Source organism: Dipodomys ordii, unplaced genomic scaffold (assembly GCF_000151885.1).
Source record: "Dipodomys ordii isolate 6190 unplaced genomic scaffold, Dord_2.0 Scaffold176, whole genome shotgun sequence".
NCBI classification, from domain to species: domain Eukaryota; kingdom Metazoa; phylum Chordata; class Mammalia; order Rodentia; family Heteromyidae; genus Dipodomys; species Dipodomys ordii.
In genome coordinates, this window is record NW_012267392.1 from 678508 (window position 1) to 692660 (window position 14153).

A 14153-nucleotide genomic window follows, 5' to 3' on the forward strand; every position below is an offset into this window, starting at 1 on the left:
GGGCTTTCTATTGATCTTGCTAGCTATGTCCTTTGCCATGCAGAAGCTCTGCAACTTCATGCAATCCCATTTGTCCAACCTTTCTTTGATGTGTTATGTTTTGGACTGTGCCAAGGAGCCCTAAAGTTTCTCCTATTTCTTCCTGTAATGTTTCTAGGGTGTTGCTTTGACTTTGAGGTCTTTGATCCATTTGGAGTTGATTCTGGAGCAGAGTGATATATTAGGATCTAGCTTTAGTTTTCTACAGGTGTTTAACCAGTTTTGTCAGCACCATTTACTGAAGAGGCCGTCTTTCTTCCATTCCGTTTTTTAAGCTCCCTTATCCAAGATTAGGTGGCTGTAGGTCTGTGGGTTCATTTCTGGGTCTTCAGTTCTATTCCATTGGTCCTCAGGTCTGTTCTTCTGCCAGTACCAAGCTTTTTTGATTATTATGGCTTTGTAGTAGAGTTTGAAGTTTGGAATTGATATTCCTCCAGCACTGTTCTTTCTGCTAAGGATTGTTTTTGCTATTTGGGGTCTTTTATTGTTACATATGAATTTTTGGATTGCTTCTTCTATTTCATTGAAGAATGAAGTTGGGATGTTGATAGATATGGCATTGAATTTGTAGATAGCCTTTGGCAGTATTGCCATTTTCACGATGTTAATCCTCCCAATCCAGGAGCATGGGAGGTTTTTCCACTTCCTTAGTTCTGCCTTAATTTCTTTTTTTTCAGGTTTTTAAAGTTTTTATCATAGAGGTCCTTCATTTCTTTAGTTAACTCCTAGTATTTTATTATTTTTTTGTGGGGCTATTACAAAAGGAGTCGCTTTCCTGATTTCAGCTGTGCTTTTCTCATTGTTGGTATACAGAAAAGCCATTGATTTTTGAGAGTTAATTTATAATTTTGGATTAGCTTGAGTACCTTAGGAGTGGAGTCCATGGGGGTGATTTAAATACAAGATCATGTCATCTGCAAAGGAGGAAAGTTTTACCTCATCTTTCCCTATTTGGATCCCCTTTATGTTTGCATTTGTCTTATTGCTGTAGCTAGGCATTCTAAAACTAAATTGAAGAGAAGTGGAGAAAGTGGACATCCTTGTCTTGTCCCTGAATTTAGAGGAAATGGCTTTAGTTTTTTGCCATTAAGTTGTTATCTAATTTTATCTTGAGCCATAACGGTGGGCTGGAAAGCCTGAGCTGCGTTTTAAAGTCTGGAGAGGGCCAATTTTATAAGTCACAAGCTGGTGTGTGTGTGTGTGGGGAGTGGGTCAGGTATGTATGGGTATGTATTCACATGCATGAATGCACACAAGTATGTTACATGTGTGCATGCCTACCTGTGTACATGTAGCTGTACACAGGTGTAGATATATACAGGGGTCACATTGTCTCTGAGCAAGAGCAGCTCCTATCTGGTAGAGTGCAGGCCTTCAGAGCAGGGGCAGCCGTGATAGACATACCACCCACCTGGAAAAAGAGTCCTGCATTGGGAGCCAGTGCCTCATGTCTGTAATTCTAGCTACTCAGAAGCCTGAGACTTGAGGATTGCAGTTCAGAGCCAGTCTGGGCAGGAAAATCTGTGAGACCCTTAACTCCAACTAATCACCCAAAATGCTGGAAGTGGAGCTGTGGTTCAAGTGGTAGAGTGTTAGCTTTGAACAAAAAAAGCTCAGGGACTGTGTCTGGGCCCTAGGACCAGCAAAACAACAACAACCAACAACAACAACAACAACTAGAGGTCTGGGTGTGGCATCAATATCATTCTCCATATCAAGCAAAATCCCACTCAGGTCCAATTGGCATCCCTCTCACTTTGGATAACAAGTCTTAATGAGGAGACAGAATGTGGATAGTTCCGAGAGACTCTATTTTTTTTAAACAGTTTGTTAATTTTCTAGTGCTGATCCTAGGGCTTAAACTCAGGACCTGAGCACTATCCTTGAACATTTTTTTTCTTAAAGCTGGCACTTTACCACTTGAGCGTTAGCTCCACTTCCTGTTCAGGGAAGAATCCCATAGTCTTTCCTGCCCTAGCTGGCTTTGAACCTTGATCCTTAGATCTCAACATCCTTGGTACCTAGGATTACAGGTGTGAGCCACTGACACCTGGTTGCCAGTGACGTTTTTTGACCCAAGGATACAAGCCTGCACAATAAAGTCTTCCCATCTTTAAGATGGGATTTTTTTTTTTTTTGGGTCCGGTTGTGGGGCCTGAACTCTGGGCCTGGGTGCTGTCCCTCAGCTCTTTCAACTCAAGGCTAGCGCTCTACCACTTGAGCCACAGCGTCACTTCCGGCTTTTTTCTTTTTTCTTATGTGATGCTAAGGAATCGAACCCAGGGCCTCATGCATGCAAGGCAAGCGCTCTACCACTGAGCCACCTTCCTAGCCCCAAGATGGGATTTTTATGTGGAATCTTCAGACTTTTCCATGCTAGTGATTAATTCAGAAACATTTCTAACATCATGTGGGTCTAACACCCCATGTCTAAGAGCTGACCCAGCTTCTAGGTTCCCATGTGCCTTCCTTCTCAGTCTGTGCCCTGGCCAGAAACTTACTGTAGCAGATCAGGTCCTTCCCTGGTCTGGCCTCCCTGGGCCTGCGGTAGCAGTTGAGGACAGCACGGGACAGCACAGGTGCGTGGTTGTGGTGGCTGCCATCTGTTTGTTCCGTCACCAATCTCGGATAGAGTTAGAATCCTGCCAAACTGACCCACAGGCTGTTTGTCCTTCAAGGGCTCATGGCTTACTTTGGTTACTTTCTAGCTCTCCCAGGAGATACAGTGCTCCATGGCCAGCTACCTCCAGTCCCTGGTGAAGTCAGAGAAGAACCGCCAGGTCATGTGTGAGGCAGGGATGCTCCGGGCACTCATGACCTCCTGCCGCAAGTCCCTAAGCACCAGCAGCAGCCCCCTGCACTCTCTCCTCATCCGAATCTTTGAAAAGCTTGCTTCCCAAGCCATCGAACCAGACATGCTAAGGTACCAACTGTGTGCGCTAAGCAGTAAATATGACAGAGTCAGGTGGATACTGGTGGCTCACACCTATAATTCTAGCTTCTTAGGAGGTTGAGATCTGAAGATCATGGTTCAAAGCCATCCCAGGCAGGAAAGTCCCTAAGACTCTGATCTTCATGAACCAGCAAATAGCTAGAAGTGTCACTGTGGCTCAAGTGGTAGAGTGTTGGCCTTGAGCAAAAGAAGCTCAGGGACAGCGCTCAGGCTCTTGAGTTCAAGCTCCAGGACTAACACAAAAAATAACAAAAACAAAAGCACCTCATATGCAAGAAGAGAGGGTATGAGGCTGTGAATTCAAATCCTGGGACTAGTAACAAACAAAACAACAAAAGTTTGCAAACAATGTACAACACAAGGTGTAGTTGAGACATCTAGCTTTGTCAGCTCTCTGGGCTGGGTCGCAGGAAGGGATGGGCTACTGCATGGCTGTTGGAAACAGCATTTCAAGGCAAAGGAAGACAGAATCAGGGACACTGAACACCTAGAGAAGCGATCTGGAAACGTTTTGCTGGCTGAATATCTTCACTTGGTTCTCTTGTGTGTTGTAATATTCAGACAATTTCTTGGCCTCGGAATTCACCTACCTCTGCCAGCTGCAACAAAAATCCTCAGTTCTCCTCAAGGGCACAGAGGTGAGTGTGATTGCTTAGGTGAGGTGGGGGGAAGAAAAACAGTGGCTTAATGGAATGCAAAGGAATTCTCATTCCTAGTGAAAAAATCATTTATAACAGAGGGAAAGCAGACAGATTAAAAAACATGGAGCAAGCAGACACTGGTATCTCATGACTATAATCCTGGCTACTTAGGAGACTGAGATCTGAGGAACATGACTCAAAGCCAGCTCAGGCAGGAAAGTCTGTGAGACTCATCTCTAATTAACCTCCAAAAAGCCTCAAATGGAGCTGTGGCTCATGTGGTAGAGTGCTAGCCTTGAGCAAAAAAAAGCTCATGGAGTGTGCCCAGACCATAAGTTCAAACTGGCACTGGAAAAAAAATTAAAAGAAAATCAACAGAGATAGGGCTTTGTTATGGCAATTCCTGGTGACCTACAGAAAGCCCCCTCCGAGTTGTGACAGGTCCCTTGGGGATACCACCCCAAAACACAGTGTGGAAAAGAGCGGAGGGAGGACACATCTTCTCTTGTTTGTTGCTTCAGGGTCACAGGCAGCAGATCCAGGCAAAGCTGAGGGCCCTGCGGATACCAGCCCATGCCCTGGAGTGGAGCTCAGGTCTCCGGGGGCCTGCCAGGATTCCACCACTGCCCTTCAGACGGCCATGAGCCTCATCTCCATGACCTCCCCGCGCAACCTGCAGTCCCAGAGGGCCACCCTGGCTCCATCCTTTGTGGAATTTGACATGTCTGTGGAAGGTTATGGGTGCGACTGACTTTTACATATTTTGAAAATGGCTTGGTAGTGTTTTCTAGTGCCACTGATGAATTTGAACATTGATTATAAAGTCCCTCAAGAAGATAAATGGTCTAAATAGTAGCTAGTCCTGTAGCTATTGGCTTTCCCAGAGGGACAGTGTCTCTCTACCATGGAGGACCCTTCTTTCCTTGTTATGCTGCTCCTAGAAAGCCCTGCTGCCCTGTCTAGCTTCCAATGTAGATTATTCCCTTTGGGGTACCCTACCAGCACCAGTTACTTTCTGTCTGTGGGCCCTGATGGTGGAGGAGGGGTACAAAAATCCCTGCATTAGGATCATGACATGGCTCAGGCTGGCAGTGTGGATGCAAGACGTTGGCTTGCAGTCCAGTGACTGGATGTTTTCTTATTTCAAGCTGTCTGTTTATTCCGACCTTGTCGACAGTCATGGGGACCAGCACGGAGTACTCTGTCTCTGGAGGAATTGGGACAGGTAGGGATCTCCCAAGTGGCTTTGTTCTTCATCTGGCCCCAGGAATAAATCCTCAGGTAATTCTTGGCTACAGATTTCCAATTGGTGTATTCAGAAAGCATGAGGCTCCTTTGGGGCCTGAGAATCTGTATGTGAGCTACCACGTGTGTTCACTCACATCTCAGAGGAAGTGTCCTGCTCACTGTGTCCCCAGGGCTCACTTAGTGTCAGTGGCCTGAGAGGCGACTCTGTCAGTCAGCCTGCACCCAATTCATCCTGCTGGTGCCATGTATAGTTGAATTAGAGAGAATTGTGAGTTCTGGACAGATAACCACCAAGAATGGACCAGAAACTGGGGGCCACTCCTAGCCACTCAGGAGGCTGAGATCTGAGGATCATGGTTCCAAGTCAACCTAGACAGAAACCTCTGTGAGACTTATCTCCAATTATCCACCAAAGAGAAGTTGTACGTGGAGCAGTAGCTCAAGTGGTAGAGAGTGCTAGCCTGGAGCAAAAAGCTCAGGACAGCACCCAGGCCCCGAGTTCAAGCCCTAGGACCAACACACACAAAAGACAAGAAAAGAGAAGAATGGACTGGACCTTGGCAGATGGCTTCTGGGAATGGGGGAAGGGAAGTCACACGGGGCACACTTACTTTGCATCGCATGGTGCTTAGATGAAAACCTACCTGGCAGGACAGTGCAGGCTCAGTGCTGATGGAGACCAACGGGAGAACCAGACGTTGGGATTCTGTGGGAACATGGTGCTGAAAGCCATTGCCCTCTGGCCCATCAGTGGAGGGCAAACCTCCTTCCGTATGAGCCAGGCACCAAGTATGCCAGGATGGCTGCTGATGCCACTTAGCGAGGACGGTGCCTGTCTGTCCCTCCAACTCTGTTATGAGAGAGCATGGGGGCATCTCTAGAGTGAGCCACATCGCCTTCCAAAGATTTTTGTTGTTTTTGGTGGTGGTGGTCCTGGGGCTTGAGCTCAGGCCCTGAGCTCTTTCACTCAAAGCTAGTACTCTACCACTTTGAGTCACAGCTCCACTTCTGGTTTTGGAGATGAACGGCGATCATCAGATCTTAGCCTCCTGAGGAGCTAGGATTACAAGTAAGCATTACTTACTTCTTCTGAGTGTCTTCTGCCAAATCTGAATGATGACACATGGTGTCCCGCTGCCTTGTGGAGTTGGGATGAAGTGGGCTTGGGGGTTGACAGACTCCATGCCTGCATCTAGTAGGTGCACAGCAGAGCTGAGTTCAGAGCTGCGAGATGAGCTGTGCTTGTGTGCTTCCCAGGTGCTTCCAGATCATTCCCTCCACCCGGAGGCCTGACCTTCTCCTGCTGGTTCCTGATTAGCCAGCAGGCCACTGTCACTGAGGGCCACCCACTGCGCTTTCTGACCCTGGTGCGACACCTGGCCAGGACGGAGCAGCCCTTCGTCTGCTTTTCTATCAGCCTCTGTCCGGATGACCTCTCTTTAGTTGTGTCTACAGAAGAGAGAGAGTTTCAGCCCCTGGGTAAGGCACTGAGGGTTGAAGCTGGTTTCACTCACATTTAAGGGGAATAAGACTGAATTACAAGCACAAGGCACAGGCGTGCTTGGAAGCTTGATATCTGCCCATTTCTCTTTGTCATTTGACTTGGTTCTCTTGGGTTCCACACTTGGTACATATCTAAATATATATTGAAATAGATCTCTATACTTATCTATGTGTCTGTCTATCATCTATCTACCTACCTTTGTCAGTCAGTCGATCTGTCTGTCTGTATGTCTCTGTCTCTCTGTCTCTGTCTCTCTCTCTCTTTCTGTCTATGCTGATCCTGGGGCTTGGATTCAGGGACTGGGTGCTATCCCTGATTATTTTTTTCCTCAAGATTAGTGATCTGCCACTTGAGCCACAGCTCTGCTTCAGGCTTTTTTGGGGCAGTTAATTAGAGCTCAGTTTCATGGACTTTTCTGCCCTGTCTGGCTTCAAACTACAATGCTTAGATTTCAGCCTCCTGAGTAGCTAGGACTACAGATGTGAGCCACTAGCTCCTGGCTCTTTTTTGGGGGGGGGTCCAATCGTGGGGCCTGAACTCTGGGCCTGGGCGCTGTCCCTCAGCTCTTCAGCTCAAGGCTAGTGCTCTACCATTTGAGCCACAGCACCACTTCTGGCTTTTTTCTTTTTGCTTATGTGGTGCTGAGGGATTGAACCCAGGGCCTCAGGCATGCAAGGCAAGCGCTCTACCACTGAGCCACCTTCCCAGCCCTAGCTCCTGGCTTTTATCTATATACATATTTATACATATTTATTATGAGCCACTGTGGCCTGAGCTCTGGGTGGCTTTATAGTTCTTGAATACTCAGTGGTTTTCGAGAAACATAACTTAGTCACTCCAGAGTGATCATAGATTGGGAGATTTGCCTAATGGACAAAGGCTGAATGACCTCCTGAGCAAGGCTTGTGCAGGAAAAAACAGAGCTGAGTCGGAGCTGAGGTGGCCATAGACATGTCCACAAACACCCCTGTGGTTCACACAGCTGGTGGGTGCTCTGGCAGGCTGATAACCCTGGGCACCCAGGAGCCTGAGCTTTCTTCAGTGAGGCTCCCTTAGGCAACTCTGGGCTCTGCCTTTGTTCTTTAAGCTCACCTGCCTGAGAGAGCCAAGCCCATGGTACTCTAGCCCCCTTTGCCTCCTGTGTATCCTGAGAGCTGCTACCTCAGCAAATCTTGTGGAAGGCCCAGAGAATAGGGGGTACTGTTGGCCCCCAGAAAGACTGATGAGCTCTCTCCTTCTTAGGAGATGGCCTGCACATGGTCATTGGGAGCCACCTTATATGGGTTAGCTTGTGGCTAAGGCCTGGCTTCTGGGGGAATTTTAGTTATGTGATGTTGGCTTCTACTCATAGGGTTGTTGGGAACACTAACTGAACTTAATGACTAAAACCAGCATCTGGCATGGGTCTGAGGTCAACCACTGGTGCAGTTGTTTGTTTTCGTTATTGAAGAGTCAAGGCCTAACCTGAGAGCTGGTGGCTCATCCCTGTAGTCCATGCTACTCTAAGGAGGCTGTGATGTGAGATCATGATTTGAAGCCAACTCAGGCAGAAAAGTCTGTGAGATCCTTATCTCTACTTGAACTCCAAAAAATAAAAATAAAAAGCCCAAGTAAATTGTGGTTCCAGTGGCAGAGTGTTAGCCTTGAGCAAAAGAGCTAAAGGACAGTACACAGGTCCCAAGTTTAAGCCCCAGGACCCGAGTTTAAGCCCCAGGACTCTCTTTGTCTCTGTTTCTGTCTCTCTCTCTCACACACACACAGAGGAGTGAAGGTGTAGATCATGACTCCAGGGGTTCTGTAGCTTACCCCAGTCACTCTCAGCTCACTATAACATCAAATGCCCAGCCTTTGCTTTGTCTTGAAGATATCATGGAACCTGAGGACGAGGGTGAGCCCTCTGCAGGACGCCAGCTTCAGGTCAGGTGTGGTCAGCATCTGGCTTGTGGTCAGTGGCATCACCTGGCTGTGGTGGTCACCAAGGAAATGAAAAGAAATTGCACTGTCTCCACCTATCTGGATGGACAGGCCATTGGCTTGGCCAAGGTGAGATCATCCCCTAAGTGGTATTTGACCCATGACCCTGCCTTCCAGCCCTGCCACCTGGTACGGCCCTGGTTCAGGTCTGTGTTCTCTCCTGGCAGCAGGTTTGATGTCTAATACAATTCCCTCTTGCTGTGGGGATATTGCCTGAGCTCACACCTAAAATGGGCAAGCTTAGAAAGGGGGTTGAAGGTCAGAGGACCAGGAAAGAAGTCAGGACAAGGGGCTAGATCTGTAGGAAACTTCATAAGAAGGTAGTACCCATTTCTGGAGTGCATAAAGCACTTGGAAGTGCAGATTTCCCAGGAAGGCCTGGGTAGGACTTAAGGTTGAACTTTTCTAGAAGCTTCCTGGCAAGACCAACACAGGAGTATATACAGTCCCCTTAGGAGTAAGACACCAACAACCTTTCCTATTTAAGACAAAAATACAAAGGAGGTAGGCCATGGAGACCAAGAGCTGGCAGGGTGCTATATAAGCAGCCCTTATCAAAGGGCCTAAGGAGGTCAGGGAGGGGAGGCCCTCCTGGGCAGCTAGCCTTCCACTCAGGCTCCAGAAAGAACATCTACATTCTACAATTTTTCTCTTGCTGCCACTACTGGGACATGAACTCAGAGTCTAGGTATTTGTCTCAGCTTTTTTGCTCAAAGTTAGTGTTCTGCCACTTGAACCACAGCTCCACTTACAGGGTTTTTTTGGAGGGGGGTTAATTGGAGATAAGAGTCTTATAGACTTTTCTGCACATTATTTTTGAACCATGGTGCTCAGAATTCAGCCTCCTGAGTAGCTATGTTACCAGCACCCAGCAACATAGCCTTTTTAAATCAAACACTGCCTATATCCCATACCAGAACTGCTGAGGGTAGATAATCTGACCAGTCACTAGAATGTTCATATTTTCTTTGTTCTAATATGCAGGCAGAATGAAGCACCTTCATTCACAATTTTCAGCTTATGTAGTGTTGACATTTAGGGATGATAAAAATCTTTATAGTGGGATCCTGTTTTTTTTCTGTGTCAATTAAGTGTTTAATTAGATGCTAGATGTCATAGCAAAGTTCTCTCGCCATGTCCCCATTGTGACCACCCAGATTTCCTCCAGATACTGTCTAATGTAGCATGAGGGGCACAGCGTCTCAGGTTAAGAAACACGAGGTTAGCCAGGCACCAGTGGCTCACACCTGAAATCTAAGCTACTCAGGAGACTGAAATCTGCTGATCATACTTCAAAGCCAGCAGAGGCAGGAAAGTCTGTGAGATTCTTATGTCCAATTAACCACCAGTAAACTAGGAGTGGCACTGTAGCCCAAAGTGGTAGAGTGCTAGTCTTGGGCAAAAGAGTTCAGGGACAGTGCACAGGCCCTGAGTTCAAGCCCCAGTCAAAAAAAATTTCTCAGCTGGGTGCCAGTGGCTCACACCTGTAATCCTAGCTACTCAGGAGGCTGAGATCTGAGGATCGCGGTTCAAAGCCAGCCCGAACAGGAAAGTCCGTGAGACTCTTATCTCTAATAAACCACTAGAAAACCAGAAGTGACACTGTGGCGGAAGTGGTAGAGTGCTGGCCTTGAGCTGAAGAGTGCAGGGACAGTGCCCAAACCCAGAGTTCAAGCCCCATGATGGACTAAAGGAAAAAAAAATTCTCCATGAACATGTCACCTGCAAACAGAGACTCTTCTTTTCTAAGCTGTATACATATTGTCAGTACATAAAACTTTATTAATAAACACTAAAGTTCTTAGTGGGATGACTATATAAGGATAATTAACATTGCATTTATTTTGACATTTCTTATCAAAATTGTCTCCACAGGGATCATTAGTATTTTATTTTTGTCTACATTTTGCAGGTTGTTTTACTGTATATTTCTTGGATTTCAGTTGCTATTTTAAATCTTTAGATAAAACTGAAGTTTTATTTTGAAATAAGAATGAGGTTCATTATGCCATGTCATTAGACATGTGCTTTATTAATTCTGAGGCTTAACACCACTTATTTCTTCCATCATTCATATTTTAACAGATGCTGTATATTCAGGCCTTACCAGGACCTTTCCTTGCAATGGATCCATCTTCGTTTGTGGATGTTTATGGCTATATTGCAACCCCAAGAATTTGGAAACAAAAGTCATCATTAGTTTGGCGTCTTGGCCCTGCATACCTCTTTGATGAAGCCATATCATTGGATACTCTAGAAGTTATTATCAAACTTGGCCCAAGATACTGTGGTAACTTTCAAGCTGTGCATGATCAAGGTATGGAGTGTTTTGATTTATGATGTTCTCGCTGATAGCTTTTAAATGGACTTCTAGTTATTTATAGCATAAAGCCACTTACACAACCATGTTCATTGCTGTACTGTTCACCATAGCCAAGGTATGAAAACAACCCACATGCCCCTCAAATAGGGTATATATACCACATTTTATTCAACCATTAGAAAGATTAGTACATTTGCAAAGAAATGGATGGATCTGGAAAAAAATGTTAAGTAAGTCAGGCCTAGAAAGACAAGGGACAATTATGGTCTCTCTCATATGTGGAAATTAGAACTACTTTATAAATGTACAAGTAAACATATACAAGTTGTATGCAAGTGAACACAAATATATTAACATAAATATGAAATGTGCAAGGGAGAATTCAAATGTAATTCCTTAAAAAATGAACTCACAGTCCAACAAAATGAATACTGGGAAACTGTCACTTGAGAGGTATGAGGAGTAGGTAGGCAGGTAGATGAAGGAAGAGAGGAAGGGAGGGGGAGAATGCAGTAATAATATTTGGTGTATGTCCTATGATACTAAGAAAATTTAGAAGAGGGAGTAGATTGGGAAGAATGGGGGAGAATGATGAAATTGGTGACATTGATCATGTTGCATTGTACTTATAAAATGATCTGTTGAATGGTAACTCCTACAACTACTTTAAGAAACTAAAAGTATAATTTTTTTTTAAAAAGAATGAACTCACCACAGGTCAATCATTAGGGAAAGCCTTTGTAATTGGATCATTATATATTTACAACCTAACCAAAAATGTCACAGAAAAGGAAATGACAATATCCTTTAGGTTTCAACTCCAAAAGCATCTAATGGAAGAGGTGAGTGGGTAATACCATCGGCAAAGGGAGAAAGACATGAGATAAATAAGCTACATTCCTCTTAATGAAGAAGCTTTTTAACTAAAGTATACTGTTGTCTTAAATTATTAAACAGGCAGACAAAACATCCACATTTTCATTATTGATTGTTGGCTGTTCAAGCAGGGAGCATTGCTCTCCGAGCTCCGTTAAGTCAAGGGGGTCAGTTCCCATCTGGGAAGAATGATAAATGCATCTCTGCGTAGAGGCTTTGTGCGCAGTGAGGGGCAATTGAGTGCTGTTGAGTGTTTTCTGTCTCCAAGCCCGTGTCTTGTTTGAACTTCATTTCCTGTGGCAAATGGCATTGACCAGAGCAATGGGTCTAGGTCAAGTTTCACTGATTCTATACCCATAGTGTCACTAACACTCTGGCTCTTACTCCCTTGGAAAACTAGTGTGCTAATTCTAGGCGGGATGTTCACTACCAGAAAAATGCTAGGCCTTTCAGCCCAGCTTATTTCCTTTTGTTGAAGTTGAGTTTCTTTTCAGTTGGCAGATTTGTTTTTGTTCAAGGCTAGCACTTTGTCATTTGAACCACAGCTCTACTTCTGGGTTTTTGGTTAATTGGAGATAAGAGTCTGATGGACTTTTCTACTTGGGCTGGCTAGGATTACAGGTGTGAGCCACCAGTGCCTGGCTCTGCTAAATGTTTTATACTCTGGTAATTTCCACCTGGAACACCTCTATTTTTATAAAAGGGTCACTTTGAAGGATTTCTCTCTGCATGCAAAAACATCCAATGTAAAAACAAAAGCATCCTCTCAGTGATTACCTTGTTGCATGGTAGTATATACATTTTATTTTCATGCTAGTACTGGGGCTTGAACTTAGGGCCTGGATGCTGTTCTTTAGCTGTTTTGCTCAAGGCTGGCACTCTACCACTAGAGCTACACCTTTACTTCTGCCATTTTTTTTGTGGTTAATTAGAGATAAGAGTCTGAAGGATTTTTCTGTCGGGCTGGCTTTGAATTGCAGTCCTTAGATTTCAGCCCCAGAGTTATAGACATGAGCCACTGGCAACTGGGGACTACAGGTATTTGTTTGAGGATTTATTTCCTTCTCTATGAAGGAGTCAAGGACTGATTGAAGGTGTGTTGCTATAGGACAGGACTCAAACAGTGAGGCCACACCCCTGGTTGCAGAGGAAAAGATCTCCTTTGGTCTTCATGTGTCCAGCTCCTCCACCACCAGCATAGCAAACATCAGAAGCATCTACAATGAGGTGGACAGCCGCCTGATCGCCAAGGAGGTACAGCTTCAAACCCTATTTGCTGTTCACTGTTAGAAGTTTGATCTCATAGCTTGCTTCAGCTTCCAACGTCTGAGTAAACTCTAATTCACAACTGTCCATTTGTAGATGGGTATCAGTGCCTGCATACCTCCCACCTCATTTATTAAAAGGTCCTGTGCTTCTCCACCCATTAGCACCATCCAAGACTAGATCTTTTATTTATAATTACTCAGAGATGTAAGTGGGTACTCTTCCTGGACAAGAACAAATGGACTGATCTCAATACATAGAGATTCTCAATAACAGAGAAACTACTGCTCTTCCTTCTGGATACTCCTGACTCAACAAAGCTGCATAATGGTTTTTTAGTTGCTCTGATTTTGTTTTTTTGGTAGTACCAGGGTTTGAACTCAGGATCTTGTGCTTGCTAAGCTGGCATTCTACCACTTGAGTGATACCTCTCACTTTGCTTGTTGAAGTATTTTTGTGCCAGTCCTGGGGTATGATTACAGGGCCAGGGAGCTGTCCTTGACCTCTTTTGCTCAAGGCTATCACTTGAGCCATAACGCTCTACTTCAGCCTTTTGGTAATTAATTGGAGATAAGAGTCTTATCCTTCTGAGATTGGCTTTCAACTGGGATCATTGAATCTCAACCTCCGGAGTAGCTAGGATTACAGGCATGAGCCACTGCAGCTGGCTTGTTTTTATTTTTTTAAGATGGTGTCTCATGGACTTCTTTGCCTGAACTGGCTTCAAACTATGATCCTTCAAACTGTAATAATAGCTAATCAGTCTTCTGATTGCATGAGCCATTGGTGCTAAGCATGTTGTAATTTCTTAAAAATAGCAAACTTGCAAAACAATAAGCAAATGCATGTGCAAATGAGGATGTTCAATTCTGGCATAAAGATCTCTTTGGTTTTTAATGCTGATTAATTTTGGCTGGTTAGTTTATATTTTTTAAAAAAAATTATTGTAAAGGTGAGTTTATATTCTTTTTACCCTTTCCTCAAAGAAAGGATAAGGAATCAGGAACTAGATCTTGCTGAGCTTAGGTGTATAATACACTTTACAATAAAGGGGGTGAGGACTCCTTTCTTTCTGTTCCTCTGAAATCAGCCACAGCTGGGTTTTGCTTTGTTTTTTTGTTTTTTGTTTTTTTTGGGTCCGGTCGTGGGGCCTGAACTCTGGGCCTGGGTGCTGTCCCTCAGCGCTTCAGCTCAAGGCTAGCACTCTACCACTTGAGCCACAGTGCCACTTCCGGCTCTTTCTGTGTAGTTTATTGGAGATAAGAGTCTCATTGATTTTCCTGCCTGGGGTAGCTTTGAAGCAGAACCTCAGATCTCAATACCTCCTGA

General features: G+C 44.9%; 1 protein-coding gene across 5 annotated transcripts in view; it reads left to right on the forward strand.

The window, feature by feature from the left end:
* The window catches only part of Wdfy4 (WDFY family member 4), a 275656-nt gene that overhangs the window by 67239 nt on the left and 194264 nt on the right, over positions 1-14153 (forward strand). For all 5 annotated transcript variants that reach the window (XM_013033730.1, XM_013033733.1, XM_013033734.1 and 2 more), the window contains 8 exons: positions 2748-2962; positions 3554-3630; positions 4155-4374; positions 4782-4858; positions 6139-6360; positions 8250-8428; positions 10445-10676; positions 12667-12812. In XM_013033730.1, coding sequence (XP_012889184.1) covers positions 2748-2962; positions 3554-3630; positions 4155-4374; positions 4782-4858; positions 6139-6360; positions 8250-8428; positions 10445-10676; positions 12667-12812 — 1368 coding nt within the window. The remainder of the gene's footprint in view (positions 1-2747; positions 2963-3553; positions 3631-4154; positions 4375-4781; positions 4859-6138; positions 6361-8249; positions 8429-10444; positions 10677-12666; positions 12813-14153) is intronic.